Source organism: Odontomachus brunneus, unplaced genomic scaffold, assembly GCF_010583005.1.
Source record: "Odontomachus brunneus isolate Ranch 3 - 2012 unplaced genomic scaffold, Obru_v1 Obru_scaffold_142, whole genome shotgun sequence".
Lineage (NCBI taxonomy): Eukaryota > Metazoa > Arthropoda > Insecta > Hymenoptera > Formicidae > Odontomachus > Odontomachus brunneus.
In genome coordinates, this window is record NW_022639592.1 from 305500 (window position 1) to 323380 (window position 17881).

At 40.2% G+C, this 17881-nt stretch overlaps 3 protein-coding genes across 4 annotated transcripts in view; 1 reads left to right on the forward strand and 2 right to left on the reverse strand.

Moving 5' to 3' along the window:
- Positions 1 to 109: 109 nt before the first annotated feature.
- LOC116850330 (rho GTPase-activating protein 44-like) lies at positions 110 to 8096 on the reverse strand. 2 transcript variants are annotated; one of them, XM_032828480.1, is made up of 10 exons: positions 6216 to 8096; positions 5820 to 5970; positions 5310 to 5595; positions 4991 to 5215; positions 4580 to 4877; positions 4110 to 4349; positions 3184 to 3989; positions 2900 to 3075; positions 2420 to 2467; positions 110 to 2329 (listed from the first exon to the last, which is right to left on the reverse strand). In XM_032828480.1, the coding sequence occupies exons 1-10, from the start codon at positions 6338 to 6340 to the stop codon at positions 2009 to 2011; spliced, it is 2676 nt and encodes an 891-aa protein (XP_032684371.1). In that variant the 5' UTR covers positions 6341 to 8096; the 3' UTR covers positions 110 to 2008. The 2 variants fall into 2 exon arrangements, with proteins under 2 accessions (XP_032684371.1, XP_032684370.1); XM_032828479.1 differs by having other exon boundaries at positions 110 to 2467; positions 6216 to 8095.
- LOC116850332 (UNC93-like protein MFSD11) overlaps positions 7320 to 17881 on the forward strand; it is a 21490-nt gene continuing 10928 nt past the window's right edge. The window contains exons 1-2 of the mRNA XM_032828481.1: positions 7320 to 7425; positions 8290 to 8584. Of these exons, the coding sequence (XP_032684372.1) occupies positions 8492 to 8584 (93 nt within the window). The 5' untranslated portion in view covers positions 7320 to 7425; positions 8290 to 8491. The remainder of the gene's footprint in view (positions 7426 to 8289; positions 8585 to 17881) is intronic.
- Positions 15471 to 17881, reverse strand: part of LOC116850333 (merozoite surface antigen 2-like) — an 8670-nt gene continuing 6259 nt past the window's right edge. The window contains exon 2 of the mRNA XM_032828482.1: positions 15471 to 15784. Coding sequence (XP_032684373.1) covers positions 15636 to 15784 — 149 coding nt within the window. The 3' untranslated portion in view covers positions 15471 to 15635. The remainder of the gene's footprint in view (positions 15785 to 17881) is intronic.

A 17881-nucleotide genomic window follows, 5' to 3' on the forward strand; every position in this document is an offset into this window, starting at 1 on the left:
GGTATTTAGAAATGAAGCGTTTACTAATTGCTAAAATTTACATTGCACATATGAAATTTTAAATTAAATTTTATAACAAAATCAGATAATATATATACGTACTCCGAAATATTCTCAAATTTCAATTTTAATATCAAAATACACATTCAAAATAGCACGTGCGTAAATAATGAATTTTAACTTCTTGAATTTTACAAATCTAGCATTCTCATGGGAACGAAGTACAACAAACTCGAGATCGACTTCGGGGATACTATGTTATAAGATACAACTTATACTTACATAATTTATAAAATTTGCCAAGGATCTTTAAAAAATATAATTTCAAACATAATTTCGCAAAGAAAAACGAATTTTGCTACGTATGTAAAGAGGGATTGACCCTCAATTACTATGGTGGTGTCAAATCTAGGTGTTCCTGTATATGTGTATGTGTGTGTAATTTTGGTAAAGAATTTTATAAAATATATATATAAAAATGTTAGCTGTCGACTGTCTTCTGTAATGTTAGGATTTTTAGACATATCTACTCATAGATAACGAGAGACTATTTTATTAAAGAAAAGAAAAAAATAAAATAAAGCTAAACAAAAATACTACATATCAACTTGTTATCATGAAATGCAACGTCCTTATTAGAGTTGACTCCACCATGGAATCGAATACATCATCTGTTTAAGTCATTAGTTGAAGATTAAAAATGTACGTATACATAGATGTTTTTAGTGAATAAGAACTGATCAAACTTAACGTTTCATATCGATACAACGTGATCAACAATTTTTTCTCATCAATAATGCGGGTACGAACTCAACTGTTCGGCACGAACATGATAATTCAATCTGCAGGATCAAGAGTTCATTGTATAGAGACACTTGTATAGAGACTTGAACGTATATAAAACTTAATTTTTGATTTGTATTTAAAAAAAGTCCTTTTCGTTCTTAGGTGTTGGTAATAATTCAAGAATCGCGTATTGCATCGGTCAAATATAATAACATACAGATACGTCCTCTCTCAAACGTAGATCCGGCATTTCATAACGATTAATAAACGTTCGATCAATCTTCGCTAATAAAATATCACCCGTTGAATCAATTCCGACGCACTGACCGTACCAGTCCTCTTGTACGTTAACTCTTTTTCTCCCCTTTCTTTAGTGGATGTAACAATTAAAAGTTCTCATCGTAAGCGCTGACGCTGCTGTCTAACAAATTTTGCGGACCAAAGACAATTTTATAATTACGCTTTAACGTATATTGAGCACAGCGAACTAGTTTTGTGCGCTTCAACGCTCACGGTGATGATCTAATATTGAACTGATATTCTTAATCTTAAAACGACACTTGGAGCTTCTGCCTCTCTCCTTATTCGCTACAAGTATAAAAAGTTGATAAGCTTCAAAAATATCATCACCGTTGTCATCAATTACCGCAAATTAGGTATGTATATGTGTATGTATGTAAAAGGAGTTTTGAAAATATAATACACGGCGTGCTGGAAGCTGCCGAATGCGCAAACGCTTTAATGTCCAAGATGAAATGACTCCTCTTTGTCTCTCGCTTTCGTACAATGGCATTTCGTCGAAACACTCTCTAAGGATTATCGTTGGAATATAATAAGAAATCGTATAAATAGAGAGATCACGGGAAAAATAGAGTAACTTTGTCCGAATGTGTTATCAAACCTACGAAATACATACTCGATGTTGCACGTGTTTCGAATCACCGAGCGAACGGATCTCGCGCAGTTCCCCGTGTTATGATAAATTCGATCCTTCAGATTTGCGAGGACGCAACGCTCTCGAAATGGACGAGGACTTTCATCGATCGTTATCCGTCGGCGATTCTTATCCGCGAAGATAGAAGAAATTCTACGTCGTACATGTAACATATTGTCATGCGTGAGGAAACGCCGCGCTGTTCTCGACGACGGTGAGACAGCGACCACGTTTTCGAGAGCCCCTCCGCGAGATGCACCGCAGCTGTGTTTCACGCTTCTGACCCTTCTAAAGATTGGTGCTCTCCTGTTCCAACTTAGGCCGTATGGTGGGTGGCGGCGGCGGTGGTGGCTGTGGCCGCGGCGGTCGCTGATGGAATCTCGGCGAAGCCGGTACGTTCTGCTGCGGCGACCTGACAACCACTCTCGCGTCAGTCTGGGTTTGGACGTCGATAATGTTGCCTTCCGATCTGGTGCGCGTGTGAGCTTTCGCTTGCTCGATGTACGGCACCTGACCCGACTGCTCCGCTGGCCTCGTGGCCTTCTCCTCGCGGCGTTCGGTGCCGTACAGAGATATAGAGGACGGCCGGCTACCCACGCTTGGGCTTCTCTGCAAGTTCGAAGTTGCCGTGTTGCCAGTGCTCTCGCCCGGTGTGGACAGCGCATTGCTATTGTTCCCACGCACTTGTATTATACTGACCTGCTGTTTGTCCACGGAGTATACGTGAGCTCGTTCCAGCGTTAAAGGCTGCGAACGGTTTAACGAGAAATTAGTTTGGTATGGATTAACGACCAGCAAGAGACGAGCGTGTGTAACGGAGAGAGTACTACACGAATAGCGGCAAGTGTAACGCGCGTGAAGAAGCTTTGTCGGACTGTAGGTGCGTTCGGGGAGCACGCTATCAACGCTACCGCGTTCTTCTATCTTTATCGCTCCTTAGATATACAAGTATAGAATAACACGATAGTGCTAAATAGCGCTAATAGCGAGCTCCCCGAACGCACTTTGTGTGGTTAGTTTTCTTTTCCTTTCTTTTTAAGTCGTGATGTAGCTTACGTAATTATTCAAAATGCAATATCCAGGCAGTGTTATTTGTCGTCCACTTGAAGTAACTATACGCTTATCATAAAGGATTATAAATCAACAACGTTCTCGCAGTTTTAAGTTCTCTCTACTCACCCCTGGATCGGTTTCTAGATTTTCGTTACTGTGACGTGGATGTTGTCTGATGAGGCTCGATGGACGAATCAAACAAGCTGGCCGCTCGGGAATCGCCGGTTTGCTGCTTCTGTCACCCAATAACTGTACATTTGGCGCGTTATTGTCAGACTTTTTGCGTAATTCGACTCCGTCTTCTGTAACGAGAGAAATCAAGTTGGATATAAGTCAAACGTAAGTATCGTCGCTAAAACAATCAATGAAAACAGTCACACGGAACGATATTAGAAGAAGGAAACTGTTACCTGCTGTATGCGTGATATTTGTTATACTTCTAGGTGCTGCTATTGGTCTTCTCCTCTCCAATGTGGATGGCTTTTCCGTAGGCACTGGTTTTGGCTTTTGTACCGTACTTTCGTTATGCTCGACTTCCACAATCGATTTCGTGATATTGTCGGACGAGACTCCACTTGGCTTCTCCTTTGTGCTCGGTGCATTTATTTTCGCGTCGTATCTCTGTAATTCCGAGATGCTTTTCTCTACATCGCTTAAATTGAACACTTCGCTTTGGTGAGTACTGGTTTCCTGCGGTCGTTCAGGATTGTCCGCAGGATAAAGGTCCATCGATATCGATTCCGATAACGACTGCTTCGCGTCCGTCTCTGCGTGCTTCTCGTGCCGATCCGCCGTGTCCTCGTGTCCACGCGTTGATTCGGCGTTCATCTCATACTTGTGAGCTTTATGCGTTGTCCGAGTCAACGTAGCCAATGCTAAGGCTCTCGGCGGCTTGTCTGGCGTCGGAGGCGGTTGTTTGTCATCGCATCTCCTCTCGTGCTTGTCCGGAGTGTTGCCACTCGGCGGCGTCGGCGCTGGCTTATTCTTCCGACGTGCCGCCGGTTTCGGGCTACCTTGAGGCGGGCTCTCGCCGTGATCGCTGAGACTAGTATTAGACATGCAACGGCGCATACCGACAGTCTGATTCTCCGAATCGCTCACGATGCCCACTTCCAGGTCGCGATCGAAATCCATCTCACCCGGGAAGAACCAGTCCGCGTATGTAATTAATTGGTCTACTATAAGACTAGAGTTGTTTGCTGTACTCATGTTCATCCTGTGGCAATATAGAGAAAACGCAAGTACATTATTACAGAATAGAATAGGTAAACAGGTCGGTGAAGTTACCCGAGAAATTGCTTTCATAATCTTCAATATTTTAGGCAAGATTGCTTACACTATTGTATTTGCATCCTCTTGCGGACTCCAAATTAAGTTTGGGGCAATGACAATAGCGATATTCTGTGGTGACATCTTATTTACATCCTGATTCTTCGTGAGCACAGCCAGAAATTTAATTAGGAACCGCAGATTTTCCAAATTCGCCGGTGGCAATTTATGCAGCACTTCCCAGAGAGCTCGTAACCGCGCGTCACTGTGCGCAAGTTTTGCAGCAGCCATCCATTCGGGATACAACCTGGATAATCACGTTACATATGGTAAAATATGGGTTATGTTCGCTTTAGACGCTTTCGTGCTGCGAACATTGTTCTATCTTGTCTCGATATGCAACAAACAACAGAGATAGAATGATATTATCAGCGCGAAAGCATCCAAAACGAACGCAGCTATGGTTACATGCAGAAAATATACGGTGACAATATCACGATAGCACAATTATCGATCTCACGAATAATCGACACTCACTTGTACGTCAGTAGAGGCTCTGGCAATTCTCGTAAGTATGATTTTAGCGCCCCAGCGATTACGTGCGGATCTTTATATTCTAGGGCCCTCGGCAACGTGAGGCAGCAGGCGTCTAAACTTAATTTGATCCGTCGCGACTTCGACGCGGCACCTGCTATTCTAAAAAGGCCCTCCTCTTCCATGCCCAAACGCAATAGCACGGACACGCATAACTGTATGGGTAATGCGATTTTTCGGTTCGTTACCCTAAGATGTTCCTCGAGAGGATATCCGTATACTGGCTTCATTTCGTTATCATCTGCAACCGATCGTTGTATGATTTTCTCTCACTCTTGGATTTAATTCGCCAACGACTATATCGACAACAAGCACTTTCGCGATGGTACCCATACACTTGAAATAAAAACTCACTAATATAGCTTTCTAATCCAGGTATAAGGTCCTCGAGGCAATGCAGTGCACTTTCATGGTAAGCTCGTTGAAGTTTCACATACTGAATAATCGTCTGTGCCAGTTCCGTTTCGCGCGACATGAGTTGGAACATCTCCGCGGCCAATTGATCTCTACATTGCTCAACTTTTGATTCAGCCTCTTCTAATTCCTCTCTCAAGTTATCTACTTTTGTTGCGCCTGCACCTGTGTACACAATAAAGTGTTGGTCGAATGATTCAGGAGAATATCTATATAAATGTGTTTATTAAGAAATTAAGCAGTAAACTTCGATGATTACCGGCACTGTGTTTACTCGCTTGAAGATATCTCGTTCTGGCACTGTCCATGTCTAACGTAAGACGCGCTAAATTTCTCTTATGCTTCAATATATTTGGTACATCGGTATCTAAAATGTGTTGCAATGGAGCAGCTACATACTGTTCGACTTTCGCTTCGTGCTCCACAGTTTCGTTAGCCAATGACATTTGTGCTCTCCCACACTCTAACAATGCAAAACTCATGAGACCGTCCTCACCAGCATTTTCCAACATGGTTTGCCCAAGTATATACTCGTAGCACTTTTTCTAAAAGAATGAGAATTCAACATAACTACATAATAACAATTACTTGATAAATATCTCTTAAAAGTAGCGTCCTTCTTCACAAGTCAACTTTCCATTTGTGCAGTAAGGGAAGCAATGCTTGTCTCAATAATAAAGAGAGACAGAAAAAACAAAAAGAGTTATTAAATATATGCCTCAATATTTTATATTATCATTACGACAAGTACAATATAAATAAGATTTACCAAACGTTTCTCCTTGAAAGCATCCTGTGTGACTGTTTGATTCGGTGGATTCCCAAGTCTCTTACTGAGACCAGTGAGAGCTGCTCTGATTTGTTCGACATGTTTATCAGCAGCTTGCAGATCATCCGTCAGCACTTCCGTTTTCCCCGCTCTGTTTGCAGACAAAAAAGACATTTTACTCAGATATTACTTATCTAGTTGCAATGGAATCTTATCTTTTACAATCTATATTTTATCTCCTAATCTAACTGTCACATAACCAATGTATAAATATTGAGCTGATATTAAATGAAGATTGCACAAAGTATAAGATTGAATAAAAAAGGAATATATCTGAGGAGGACTTATGCCCAATATGTATTGGGCAAGATAACTATGCGATAAATGACTGACTACCTGGAGAAGGTCTGATCGGCGAGCTGCTTGACCCGGAAAAACTGCTTCTTCATGACTGGTTGATAATGTCGACAGCGCGAGTGAAATCCCAGCCGAGTGTCGTACCCGTTCACAACTTTACGCATCGATGCCCTTCGACTTGGCGCATTTACGCACGTGTATCCTCCGCGGGTCCTTCGCCGTCGCGCGGCACCAGAGTTACGCGGGAGAGAAGGAAGGATGGATCCTTCGTGTCGCGGCGAGGGCGAACGTCCGTCATAATGTTTGTACAATGATCTCACAGCTCACGCAAACGGGCAGGTTCGTGGCCGAGCTATTTTCGCACACCATCGATAAGGTCCAGCGATAAAGAGACGGAATCGGCGTTCCTCACCGCGGATTTGGGTTAGGTCAGTCCAACTTTGCACTTTGTAGTCTGCCTGCCAGTCGCTCGGTCTCACTCTAGATTACGATCTCGACCGCGATACAGACAACAAGGGGAAAATCCGTTTAACCAAGATTCCAAACGCCCGGCGACGTAGCGGCATCGACACCACTGTTGGTTAGGGCACCGTCGACTCACATCACACGATCGGCCGAGTTATTCAAGTGCACGACGCCTAGTCCTTCATTGTCCTCTCCTCTCGTCGTGGAGCACAGGAAATAACGATACCCGCGAATTATTCGGCCGCGTTCTACGGATAACGCGATCGGCCCGAAGCTCGCCGCGCTAGGTACGCGCCTCTCTGCACTTCCACCCGCCAAGTCGCACGACATTCAACGGTGCGCTGTTTTCACTTTCCACGGGGGTCTCCCTGCAGACGACTTCCCCGATAACGCAACGGCACGGAGACAGCGAACCCGTCAAACTCGCGTGCGTGAAATCGCACGCCTCTAACCCAATCTCTTTACCCTTGAGACTCGCCCAAGATCGATGGATCGCTCGCGCCTATCGCGTTTGTCTCGTCGACCGAGTCGCGATGTGCAGGTTCGTCATCGCGGCTGCACCGTCTGTGCGCCGTCAATTTACTCGCTCTTTCCTCCCGACTACTCGAGCATATCCCTGTTTCATTCAAGGTGCACAAAGTGCAGAGAGGTGCGGCTACGACGGGCGGAAGTTGCGCGATCGAACCTTGAATCGCACAAAGTTTATCGCGCGCGATATATCGTCTCTTATTGCACCGTTTATCAACGCATTCAGTGTCGTGCTTCATGACTCGTTGCTTGCAAGGTTGGCTTTACTCCAAATTCACGGCTAAGGAGCGTCGTTCGTGTTGTTTTTTGTAGAATATCCCGCGATCACTGATTGACCTTTCCCACTATCGATTTCCTCACCGATTCGTCATCATTTCTTCCTCGACGAAAATAATAAACATCACTCTGCAACTCTAACCTTTCTTTAGTCGTTTCATGACAGTCTTTGTTACAAGTGTACACACATTAATACTCATCAGTGTTGAATGTCGACAAGATACCTTCAGCGAATGCTGATGAGACACTCCTCGATTATTCGCGCTTTATTTTATTTTTTGTTTTTTAAGGTTTAACGACTTTGTCATAATGTCTCCTCTGTAAGATGGTTTTTTTTTCCAAACGTGTCAATCTTTTTGGCTCTTCCTATTCTTAATTAACCATTTTCTATGTTCTCTACAAATCTTTCTTTCCCCTCTCTCTCCTTTCCTGATTTCATACGGATGACATCATCCAAAGAGAACAATTTATAGGTTAAACCGCTCATTCTTCTTCCAATAAATAGCCAAAAAGTTATTGCTTATTTTTTTTTTTTCTTAAGAATTCCTGAACTGATATAATAAATTGAAGCGAGAGACAAAATATTCCGCTCTAACTTATTGCATCAGTTGAGAGAGTTCTCTGAAAAAGACGTACGTTTCCAACGAGCACGCAGATTGAGGTTATATCGAGGTTTACTGGAACATCTCGGCGACACACGAAGTTAGCTATGATCTTCGAACGACGCGCGCAACAATGGCGGCGACGCTCGACGATCGATGGATCGATCGCTCGCTTGCTCGCTATCTCTCGAAGTCGCGTGACTCGCCGGCAACTTCACGGCCTGCTCGACTTCTTTTTTTAGAGAGGCGGCGCTCCGAAGCCAGTTATGTAGCAGTGCGCTCGCGGCTTTTCACCTTCGCCCATGCGGCAACCATCTGTCAACGGCGGCGAACACTTGCGCGAATAATCCGGCATCGTGAAACGCGCGCGAAACGCGAATCGCATCCGAGGACATTCCTCTATTCCATCTGTACACGGCGAGCACGTGAAATCACTCCGCCACCATGATCGTCGACCGGGCCTTTTTGAACGTGATGATCCTCAGCTGGGGGTTCATGCTGGTGTTCACGGCCTTTCAAACGATGGGCAATATAGAGGTGAGTGACGCGAAACGACGAGGCGCATGTGCTTATGTTGTTATTATTTGCGTTGCAATCGCTTCCGCATTCTCTTCGCGACGCGGCACGCGCCTGTCATGGAACCTAACGCAGCCAACTGAATTTAGCGCAACGGCTAGAGAAATGCCGGAAGCATCATTTCGAAATCGAAGTTTCGCCCGAACTGAAGATACGCGTACGCGCCGTTCTCTTAAGCACCTGAAAAGTCGATTGACTTTACGAAGAGTGTTTGCATAGAGTCGTTTGTTTATTGTTTTAATTTTTTATATCATACCACGTGCACACTAAGAAAAAAACTTGAGAATTTAATTATAAAATAAAAAATTAATTCATTTACGGGATGTAACATACATTACTCACAGGAGCAAACTTTATTCGACAGAAGTGAGCTTTATTTTATTGATAAATTTTCAAATATTTTTTCCCGGTTTATGCGAGGTAGTCCTTTCCTAAAACGAACGAATCATTCATACAACTGCGTTTGTTTTGCAAAACTGCTGACTGTTGTCAGTAGAGAAATGTAAACATGCGTTTGTTTTACATCGATATAATCATTTGATGATAGTCGCAGAACGGGTCTTTGACATCCTTCAAGAGTTTGCAAGTGTGCGCAGCAATTTTGTTAATGTCAATTTTGAATACTGTCAATTTTGAATATCAAGCCGCGTGACTAATGATCCGAGAGAGAGTAACTTTGTGAACAAAAATATGACGCACGGTCACAATATGCATCTGTGCGTTTTATCGCGCACTTACGCGACCCGAACGATTTTAATGCGAAGCAATTTATTTATAACGTAATCGTTCGCCGACGCAAGCACTGACGGATTAACAGTATGATTGGATAATACACAGTGATCAAGATTTTTCTCTCTTAGAGTGTCTGAAGCACGTAGAGCGGAACTTCTATTTAGGCGTTCAAGCGCGAGAGATTTATTCGAATCGCTCTCACGTTCTCGCGTTTACACGGGCTTTAGTCGGGCGAGCGGAAATGTAGTTTTTCACTACGTAAGCGATAACCAGAGTGCTCTCATCTGAGAGATTTTCACTTAAAAATTCGATCCCGGATGCATCCGCAGAATTTTTTTAACTGTGGCGAGTGTTTGTCCGCTTTTCCAAACGTAGTCATTCAAAGTCGAATTCCACTCTTTAACTTTTATTTTTTCTGCATCCTCATCTACGATATATTTAATCTCCTTGTTGATTGATCTAATTGTTTCCATGACTAACGACATTTTCCTTACAACAAAGTTTATTTACTTCTACGCATTTCTCCGATCGCAATTAATTTTCTAGAGTCAACCTTCGATGTGAAATTTCATTGAGGCATATTCTCGCATCGTATTCGATTTTGACATAAAGCGCTTCGGCAATCGAATCCGATGTGCAAATTTGATCGAAATAAATTCTACTTAAAGTCAGTTGCACAATAAGATTAGCTATGCACTTGAAAATTGAGCGACCTTCATTTCTAGTTTATCGCCAACTATGCCGATGCTGCGTCTTTGAATCAATTAAAATAAACTGCGAATTTTAATTTTAATTAATTAAAATAAACGTGCAATTCAGCTGAAACCGCGTAGATGGATACTTTTGTGTTGTTCTTACACTTACAGCCTCGCCTTTTAATGAAGTAAGCAGTTAATTAGATTTGCGATAAACGAGTGAGTAATTTGCTCCCCGGCGTGAGACATCGTTTATTTCAAATTTTGCAAAATGTGACGAGACATTTGCGCTGTTTTGCAATGCTTTAGAAAGTACAGTTCGGGCGGTGTTACGATTAGTCGCGGTTTAGAAAGTACGACAAAAGGCGGACTGGTCACGACTGCAGGCCGGAACGCCTCTACAACGCAACACGATATCGTTATCGACTGTTTTCGTTATTGCAAAACGCGCGATTTGTGAAATTACACGCACGATACGTGAACGCGCACGAGACGCGTATTACATGATGCACAGCACGACTGACAAACCTCCTGGGCACTTAAAAAAAAAAAGAGAACCGAAAGGATATGCAGTGAGCATGTCAGATTCTAAGACAACTGAAGACAAGATCAAAGATCAATCATGTTTCGGCGATAAAATAAAGATAAAATAACTTCCTCTTTCTCCCTCGACGCTCTCTTTACTTTTCTGACGGGTCATTTTAAACGGTGTTTGTATACCTCGCATTATTACCATCTAATAAAAAAAAACACAATACATAATCCGGATACTAAAAAAAAAATTGTACTGTATACTCTCACGAGGCTAATCGACGGGGTATTGCGTTGTAATAGATTGCTTCCAAATTAGTGACGACCATCACTCATTATCGTCGTTGTTTCCGAGTCTTATAATTTAGAATGTACGACGCACACTCCTCTTAGCGTGAGCGACTTATCTCTTTTCATGATAAATAATACTGGGCAACAATTTTTAACTTTCCGTTTGCATATTTCCGGTATACTTTTAACTCGAACGTTTTAAGATCAAAAGAAAATAATAAAAGAATTTAGTCTGAAATAATTTTTAAAAAGGCACAGGTCGATCTTCACTCTTTAACCGATATCGCAAAGTTGATGTACAAGTTTTATAACAAATTTGAATCATCCAAATCTTATCATCATCTCCTACTTCTAAAGTATAATGTAATATAATTCATATGTTTTGCTAGTCAAACGGGCTTTATTTCCATCTTTGTTTCACTAAAGTAACTACACTGCAAAAATAATCGTTTCTATTAGTTCACTTGCGTGACATACCGCAATTCTACTTGTAAGATAACATTGTTAACAATGTTTAAAACATAATATTAAGAAAAAGACATTTTCGATAAGATAATACTTTCTCCCAAGTTCCCAACTAAACTAAAGCGAATTCATCCAGGGAACCTGTTTACCTCTCAATAAAAATTACCCTGACAAGGCAATAAAACAATTTCCGCAACGAAACGGCTCTAACAGGGTGGTCTCATCATCAAAATGTTGATCTCAATAACAGTGTTGGCATACTTCTATAAAAATTCGCTGAAAACAATATTAATCTTGAGGGAAAATATATAAAAATCCATTGTTGTGCATTTCTAAGACTGTTACTAGTGGAACATGATGCTTGGTTATATTTGACTTCAGCAAGTTTATAAATTAATAAGTCGTAATTAGTAACTGGTGACTTTAATTTCTGGTGCAAAATGTCTATTGACCAATGTGTACGTAATTGATCGCCGTGCCACGGTAATACAACGATCTTTGTTTGCGCGCCAATTAATCGCGGCAAACTAACGATATCTCACGTCCGATTAGTTCACAAAAGGCGTCATGATCAACCATATGCTCTAAACAGTGGCGTAGCCGCGGCTCGCTATCGTTATATAGGACTCAACTATCACGACGTTTTGTCCCGCCGAATCCGCTGCGCCGTAAAAATGTCACAAGCGCGGGCGACCAGATTCGCGAGGTCACAACATAATGTCAAGAGATTATCCATCGCCTGTAGAAGCGTAGAGCGTAGAGCGAGAGAAAGAGAAATTCATTTCTGTCATAACTGAACTATGAAGTCACAGTTTGCAAGAAAGGTGAGAGAAAGAGAGAGAGAGAGAGAGAAACCGATTAGTGAACGATTGCATAACGAGCTAATTAATCGTGCACTACGACCCGAATTCGGTCGAAATATAAAGTGGTTGAAAGCATTTCGTAATATCTCGCTTGAGGATACTCGTTTAGCAGGCAACCTTCTACCCGATAATCGTAATTCTAGCGTTCAAATAGCTAATTTTAAATTAGTCGTTCAGAACGGTAAAATCGAACTCGTTCGTTTATTTGAATAATCGATCCCTCTCGAATCTCCTTTCGAGGTTCTGCGAACTTCAAGTTATCATACAATATATATATACACACACGGACAAATATCATTTTACTGATAAGCTGAAAGTTTTACAGTAATATTGCATGCAAGTTTTATAATATTTTTATGAAGAGCATAAAAATTCTTCTTTGGAATATATGATAATGAACTTTTCTAAAATATGCGATGAAAGTCGAATGATTCACGTATCTCCGAACACATCGAAACGTTACTTTCTTTGGACCTTTTGCGATCACGAACGTCATCACGTCGCAGCATTCAAAATTATCGATTCATTGTCGCGTGGAAATTGGCGATTACGTCGAGCGACATATCACTCGAATCACTCTAATCGAGTCCGATCGAATTAATACTTAATGTATCCCCGGCTAAGAACGGGAAGGAGAGACGGCGAGAGGGCCGGAAAGAGCAAGGGGTAATGAGCGGATGAAGGAGAAAGTGGTACGTGTCCATGATCGTGCGAAATAAAATACATCCTAGACGTGCTCGATAATTGCATCCGCCGAGAAACCTGTCTCCCCGGGCGCCGACGACGGGTGCAACCGGTTCCCGCCGAATTTACCTCGGCGCTTTGGACCGGCCCTTCGCCGCTCATGTCGCAAACCGGTCCAGGAAGCGTAATGACGACTTGGAATTCCGCGAGAAGAGACGCGTCGCGGTAATGTAGTCGAGATAACTCGCTTCCCAAAGGGACCCCGAAGGAGAGGTGCTCGTAAAAATGTTTGCAATAGGACGCCTTCTCGGCGGATGGCTGATGTAACTGTCTATCAGAGAGGCGAGACATAGTCTCCTTTCACTTTAAGCTTCGCGATAGGGCGGCTGTCCGCGCGACAGCGAAGGTGGAGAGAAGGGAAACTCTATTTTTCTCTCCTGTCTTCTTAGTGTTAATTGTCTATCTATTATACGTGTGGCGTAGTTGACTCGCACGAAGACAGCCGTAAAATAACTTGTTTAGTCCTATATACGCATTTCGACCGAAGGTTGACGACGTCTCGATGCTTTCCTATATAACTTTCAACTGCGACTTCTCAACGACTTTTCAATGTCGTGTTTCTAAATTCATGTTAATGAGATTTCACATTTATAGTAGTCGATTTCAGATGAAAATTACCTCGATCAACTCAATCATCATTTATCTGTTGCGTATACACACGATTTCACCTTTTCTTCTTTCTCAACGAAAAGACCAGGAGATTCTGATTCGAAAACATAATTTTCTAATTGGCCATGATGATTTATTAATTCGAGTGATTTCAATTAAAATACCTGCACGCGAAAAAATATTTTAATTTGTATAACTCATCGGAGATCAGATGAAAATTCAAAGACGACAAGAAACTACTCGTATATCTCTTACTGTCGCAAAAATATTCGTCTGAATGTTTGACTGCGTTCAGACTCGTCTGAAATAACCAAGAAAAATTGACTGAACAAAAAGTTCTTCCGCGGGAACTTGTCTGTCTCTACAACTGATAATTTCTCCTGATCCTCAGACAACAAAAAAATCAGCTACACGAATCAAGTACTGCTTTCCGCATAAATTTAAAATGTTTGCCAAGTGTCGCTTGAAATGCAAAATACTTCAGCACCGGAAGAGATATATGGTTGAAAGAGATTTGTATGATTGAGATAAGAGATTCGTAGAACAGAGACATCATCCAATTTTATATTGTTCGCGAACGTGTTATTAAAGCAAATATGAGCACTATTACAATATACGCTGTTCCGCATGCTATTTTTTTATCTGCGTGAAAAATTGCTGCGATTTCTCATCTGCACAAAAATCGGTTTGCCCTCACGATGACGAGTGATGTAGGTATCGATGTACGATCTGCCAATTGCGAACGCAGATCTTATCAAACATCCTTATCGTCACGAAAACTTTGCACCCAACTTTCGCAGTGGTAAAATGGGGTTACGGAGATATCCAATGGAAAATATAACGTTATCTCAGAAGAACTTTTTAATCACTTATTTATTATTATCGTTCATGCATTAGTGATCACTATCTTAATGTTAAAGACAGTATTGTATTCACATAGATATGATGAACATAGTAGGTTAGCAAAGTAAGATGCTGCATATTATATATACTCTAGATCGAATGGTTGGATATTTGGACATCAGATAACCGAATTTCCTTGAGAACGAATGTAACACTTCTTATCGTCCTTTTGCCGACAAAACAATTTCGCCTCACCATTTATATCTAATCAATAACGTACACGTTAAAAAAAAGATAAACCTAGAAAATCTAAATTATATATTGTTTCTTTATCGTCAGATTAGATTTTTACGGACTCGTTTATCGCTTTAGGATCGATTATAACTTCGTGAAAATTGTCAAAAAGACGTGAGGATTTGTCATATCTCAAAATCGACTGGCTTTTTAGTCAATTCAAGTTTCAGAATTGCAAGAAAACGTCTCGTTTCGAAGAAATCTCGTTTCTCGATTAATTTTTAGGTTCATTTTAGGTCTGTTTCACACTTCACATGCATTATACGAATATAAAAAATATTTCTAAATCACAGCAACAATTTCACAGAAAAACTGACAGAAATATCTGCTTCCTCGGTCTAATTGATACCGAAATTTCTTTCAATTTGTGACCCATAATAATACTGCACATAGTAAATGTCGGCTAACGTAAGCAACTTAATAAATGTTACATCACGAGCACCGATATGACCGTTGATTGCTGATAATTTTGAGAGCACAAACGGTTCGACGACGTTGTCGTGCGTCGTGTAACAATCATATAATAATAATTATCTAATCGAGACGCGCGATAAAGTGTACTGGAAACTACGACGACGTGTACTCGATCGACGAGCTTTCAATTCCGTGGATTCCACAGAGATTTTGCATTTGCAGCGCTTGCAAATCCTCTTTTGCAAAGAATGAGACGGTGAAGGAGAAAAATGATTCATTTTCATGTACGGCTGTTAGTATGCGCTGCGTGCAACTCACATTTAAATCCGCGCATTCTTAGTTCTTCTAACGCGACATGTCGGAGGAATATAAAGCAAGTTTATTCTTCACGGCATTATTATTCCAGACGTCTTTTCTATCTCGACTAAAATATAAATATAAACTTACTTCTATAAATAAATACAAGAAAACCTGCGAAAAAAATGAGATACTGCACGGAAAAAATGATTCAATATTCACGACGTTCAGTTTTTAATATCCTGCTGGCGCCCCGGCTTTCGCTTCCGCTGGCCCTCCAGCTTCCGTTCCCGCTGGCCCTCCAGCTTCCGTTCCTGCTGGCCATCCAGCTCCCGTTCCTGCTGGTTCTCCAGCTCCTGCTGTCGTTGCCGCTCCTGCTCCGGCTTTTGCCCATTTACAAGATATTTTATCATTATCTGCACTATTCGGATAGTTTTCGAATCCGAATTAGTTTAAGCCATATTACACTACGCATTGCGGATGCGAACTAGATTCAGATTGTAAATTGCGAATTGTTGACTAGCCAATTTAACTGAAATAGTCAGATTTATTGGCTAGTTAACAATTCGCAGTTCGTAATTAGAGTTCAATCCGCATTCGTAATGTAAAATGTAGCACCGGCTTTAAATTTATAAACTTTGTTCTAAACTTATATTTATTAATAAATTCGAATAATATTGTATATCTAAAATATATGTATTTATAATATATAAGACAAAGAAGACATGGCATAAGGGCGGGAGTAAGAATTCAACAGGAGCGGTTTATGGAATTTTTATATTGATAAAATTAATGATTGATGATAAATAAAATGATGTAATAAAAAAAAAAACTGTATTTTAATCTAAAATTCTCACTGAAACCCTTTATTAGAAAGAGAGAGAGAGAGGGGGAGGGAGGGAGATAAGGAGGGAGGGAGAGGGAGAGAGAGAGACGGAGAGAGTCAAAGAGAAACGGAGACAGAAATATTTACTCTCTCTTTTTCTCCCTCTCTCCCTCCCTCCTTCCCTCTCAATGTATCTCTGTCTCTGTCTTTCTATTTCTCTCTCTCTGTCTTTCTCTCTCCTTCTCCCTTATTATTATTTATTTTTAATTTCTTTATTTATTATTTATATTTCGACATCTATGTACAGCCTACTTCATTTATTAGAACAATACTACTTCATTTATTAGAATAGGTGCACGCTATTTAACTAATAAAAACAATAAAAAATAATAAATAAAATAAGTAATGTTATATATATATATATATATATTGATGTAGCATTACTATGTTTGTAAATGTTTCGCAGATAGCACGATGAATTCTTTAAGTATTCCTAAAATTTTCTCTTTTCTGACGTTAATCTGAGCACAAATTGCAATAAAAATATAATACAAATGATATCATGTGTGGTCGGGTACTGAAAATAAAGGAAAATGAAGAAAGAAAAAAATATAAACAAAAGGAGAATTCGTAAGTTTTTTAGGAATACTTTTTAAATAAAAGTTAAATAGAGTTTAGAGGAAACATAAGGTATCCATATAACACATGATATTATTTGTATGTATTATTTTCATAGAAATCTGTGCTCAGATTGACATCAAAAAGGAGAAAACTTTAGGGACACTTAAAGAATTCATCGTGCTATCTGGGGAACATCAACAAACACGATAATGCTACATTAATATTATAATTCTTCACTTAACCGTGTGAGTGTTACATATAACATATGTATGTAACAGTTATATTGTTGAGCGAGTATTATAATATTAATGTAACGTTACTTTTAAAGTTAGTGTTTATTGAATATTTTTCGAATAAACATTATCAGTAACTTAAGATCAATGTTATAATTTCCTACTTAAGAATGTAACTGTTACATAAAACGCATTATATTGTATTTACATTATTGAATGGGAAATTATAATATTGATGTTATGTTACTGTTAGTTGGTGTTTACTGGGTTTGTACATCTTTATCTGTGCATAAATATTATTATTTTTGAATTCATAAATAAAGTATATATCTACGTTCACTCTCCGATAACATTATCTTAATACTTTTCTATATAATAATATATGAGAAATTTAATATTGATAGGAAATTATAATATTGATGTTATGTTACTGATAGTTTGTATTTACCGGAAGAATATTCAATAAACATCAACTTTAAAAGTAATGATACATACATATATACATACATACATACACACACACATACACACATACACACATACAGGGTGTTTCACACTCTTCTCCAAGCATTTTGTGGGGACGTAGAACAGATTGAGGTGAACATAAAAGTCCTATACCGTTTTACGATATTCGCAATAATTATCGAGATATTAACTGTAGAAAATTTGTAAATGATCGTGCAGAATATGGTAAATGAGTTATAGTAGCGACGACTGCCGTCGTGTACTTTAGGTCAAATTGAACAAGACTCCTCTACCATTTTCCAAATAATCACACAGATTTTTAATTATTAATTAAA